The sequence below is a fragment of the Capsicum annuum genome, chromosome 1 (assembly GCF_002878395.1).
Source record: "Capsicum annuum cultivar UCD-10X-F1 chromosome 1, UCD10Xv1.1, whole genome shotgun sequence".
In the NCBI taxonomy this organism is placed as follows: domain Eukaryota; kingdom Viridiplantae; phylum Streptophyta; class Magnoliopsida; order Solanales; family Solanaceae; genus Capsicum; species Capsicum annuum.
The window spans coordinates 143479535-143482778 of NC_061111.1; the positions used below are offsets into that span (position 1 = coordinate 143479535).

Consider the following 3244-nt stretch of genomic DNA (forward strand, 5'->3'; position numbering starts at 1 on the left):
CTTGTAATGGAGTTCTTGCTAGGAAACAAAGGATTAGGAAGTTAATCTTTGGAATCTGTATTCAAGAAGTTTACTTGAGCATAGTGGACCTTAGAAATCCTGGAGGCAGGTCGTAATTTTTCTCCCTTGAGCAAAGAGTTTCCAAGTAAAAATCTTGTGTCCTTTATTTTATTGTATTTTCTGCATTTCTTATTTTATTTATCTCCTAATTCCTGCTGCGTAAGTGTATCTGGGAACAGTTTCCTGAATTGAGGAGCAATCCACCCCAAACCCTTGAAACTTCAATCGAGTAATTTAAGCTATGATTCGTTAACCTATTCTAATCCAATTTCATCCTAATGTGTACATAGTACACTTTAGTGGCTTATATAGATTAGACAATAATTCAATAATAAACCTAACATATTTTAATCAACTTAACCCATTTATTTGATACTTTAGTATATCAATAATTTAGTATATCAATAATTCAATCTCACAATCCATGACCTGCACAAATAGTATATCAATAATTCAATCTCACAATCCATGACCTGCACAAACTTTTCATTATGCATTGTCAATATTTTATTGAGTGTATAAATAAATCATTATTACAATATCATCATGTTATAATGCTTCGACTATTAATAAGTTGACTCCGCTTATCTTTAATAACAATGATATGTCGTGTATTTTCATAAAATACAGTATGAAGAGATTAATAATAAACGTAGTTCATATTTCAAAAATAATGAGATAGAAAAGTTAGTTTCGATAGGCGGCTCCTCTAGTTATCTTATTCGGACATTTCCTAGTATCCTCACAAGTCACAACATAAGTGCCCAAAATGCACTAACCAAAGTTGCTTGGAACCCATGACCCATCCAATCCAATAAACTTTTTCTTGTTTGCTTAGCGCGGCCCGGCGCTTTCTCCCCTTCTTCTTTCTTCTCCCTCGGATACTCTCGTCTTATCCCCCACCCCCCACCCCCACCCCCTTTTCCCTTTTCCTTTCTTTCACTCTCTCCCTTTCTTGTACCACTGGCGGGTATATCAAGAAAACCATGGAATTTTCTTACAGGTTCTTTTATTCAATTCTTGAATTTGGGTTCTCATTTGTTTGTTATCAGGTTTCATCTATGTTGTGATTTTGTACTTGACTTTTTTTTCTTTCTTTTTTTTTGGTGTGTGTGTGTGTTTTCTTTAGGTAATATCTAGCCAAGGAAAGGGGTTTGTTTTGTTGTTCTTGAAAAAGGGTATCTTGGAAATTGAGTAGGATTAGACTTTGATGGATGATATAGTGATGGATCTGGATTTGAACCAAGAACCTATGGACCCATCTTCTGGTTCGTCTTTAGGATTAGGGTCTTTGTTGAGTGACTTAGAAACTGCTCACAGTAGGATAGAGGAGAGGATTAGGCAACTTGAGGCTGTTACTGCTAGAGCTTTGCAGCGTCATACGTGGCGTCAGGCGCGGAGTACTTTGGTTACTGGTGATGTTTCGGGTGGCGCCGTGGTCAATGTGGATAGTGAGATGCAAGGTGAGAACGGGGTGGGGAATTCGGGTGTGGTGGAAAGGAATGTTGGGAGGGGGAAAGGATGCAAAAGGGATAGTTCCCATTTGGTGGCAAAGGCGTTAGAGATGGATTTAGTGGTTAATAAGGTGGAGGATGATGGCGGGAGTTTTTTTGACTGTAATATATGTTTGGATATGGCTAAAGAACCTGTTTTGACTTGTTGTGGCCACTTATACTGTTGGTCGTGCTTTTATCAGTTACCTTATGTTGATTCAACTACAAAGGAATGTCCTGTTTGTAAGGGAGAGGTTTCAGATGCAAATGTTACACCTGTTTATGGTAATGGAGATGGTGAAGGGGTAAAAGAGCTGGAGTCTGGTCTGAAAATACCACCAAGGCCAAAGGCACGTCGAATAGAGAGTGTTAGACAGCAGCGTGTAACTCAGGGTTTGTCTCACATCCCGGTTGCAGAAGCTCTAAGGAGAATTAGGACTAGTATTGGATTAGGGAACCACCCGCAGCAACAGGACAGTAGTGGAGTTACTTTTGCAAGCAACTCTCATGTGTTGCAAAATGCTGACACCTTAAGCAGTAGGAGACTACGTTCCCGTCTTTTTTCAAGGGTGTTGTCAGAAGGTGCTGCGTCTCTTTCATCAGAGTTAGATAATGCACAACGGATGTTTGAGGACCTTGCAGCATCACTCACTGATCGGCTTCTCCAAAGAAGTAATGCGGATGTTCTACCAGCCGTTCAGGGAGCAACAGGTGACGGTGATTCTTTCAGAAGAGATGCTGCTCTCATACAGACAAATTATCGGGCACTGGATGCAGTAGCAGGGACAGGTTCCACTGCATCTGTTCCGTCCTCTTCTCAAGCAAATGAAGTTTCTGATGCTGCTGTTCAGTTGGAAAACCTTACAACTGGTACTGGTAATCTGCCTGTGATACGATCTTCCTTGGCTTCCAGGAGAAGAAACATTTTGTCAAGGCTTTCTGATGTAGATATCCGTGAGTCTAGAAGGAGAAGATTGAATTGATGGCTTTTGAATAAGGTATAGCTTCCGAGGTCTTCTGTCTACTCAGCTATCTCTCCTTGCCAATGCTTGTCATTTTGATTCCATTGTGTTCATTGCTAAATGCTAACTGTAACGTCGCTTGGGTAGAAACAACTCTGAAATATCGACAAAGTATCTGACTCCTGTTGGAAGTGTATGTCTACATTATATTTAGCTTCTTCTAGTTTTGGCATTTTCTAGCATGAATTGTGTGGTAGGAGGCTTCCTCAACAAATAATCAACTCTTGCTGCATGTATTTGCTACTTATGTTAAGAATTAGTATGAACTGTATCGGCTTGCTATCTGCACATTTTATTGACGTTCATGATTGTACAATGGAATCCCCATGTGATAAATGTATTTTGCTTTTCTACTTTGTTTGGGAATTATCTCGTGCATTTTGACATGTATCTCATTTACAGCCTTTTTGTTGCTGTCATGTGAAATAATGTGTTTTCGGAGACGTAGAAAAAGAATAGGAGAGATGACAATTGGAAAACGAAGAGAGAGTTCTTGAGAATGTTCAATTTGGTTAATTCTCTCAAGCTTTGGGGGTTTATTATATAGTGTTCACATTGGGTCTAAATGAGGAAAAAATATATATAGAACAAAATCTCTCTAGGTCATTCATAATAATATGCACTGAACTAAACCATAGTTTCATAAAACTGATGCAATATTTACAGATC

At 39.0% G+C, this 3244-nt stretch overlaps 1 protein-coding gene across 1 annotated transcript; it reads left to right on the plus strand.

Moving 5' to 3' along the window:
- The first annotated feature begins 745 nt into the window (after window positions 1-745).
- On the plus strand, window positions 746-2941 carry LOC107838718. Its single transcript, XM_016681889.2, has 2 exons — window positions 746-1063; window positions 1190-2941. The coding sequence occupies exon 2, from the start codon at window positions 1271-1273 to the stop codon at window positions 2534-2536; it is 1266 nt and encodes a 421-aa protein (XP_016537375.2). The 5' UTR covers window positions 746-1063; window positions 1190-1270; the 3' UTR covers window positions 2537-2941.
- The last annotated feature ends 303 nt before the right edge of the window (window positions 2942-3244 follow it).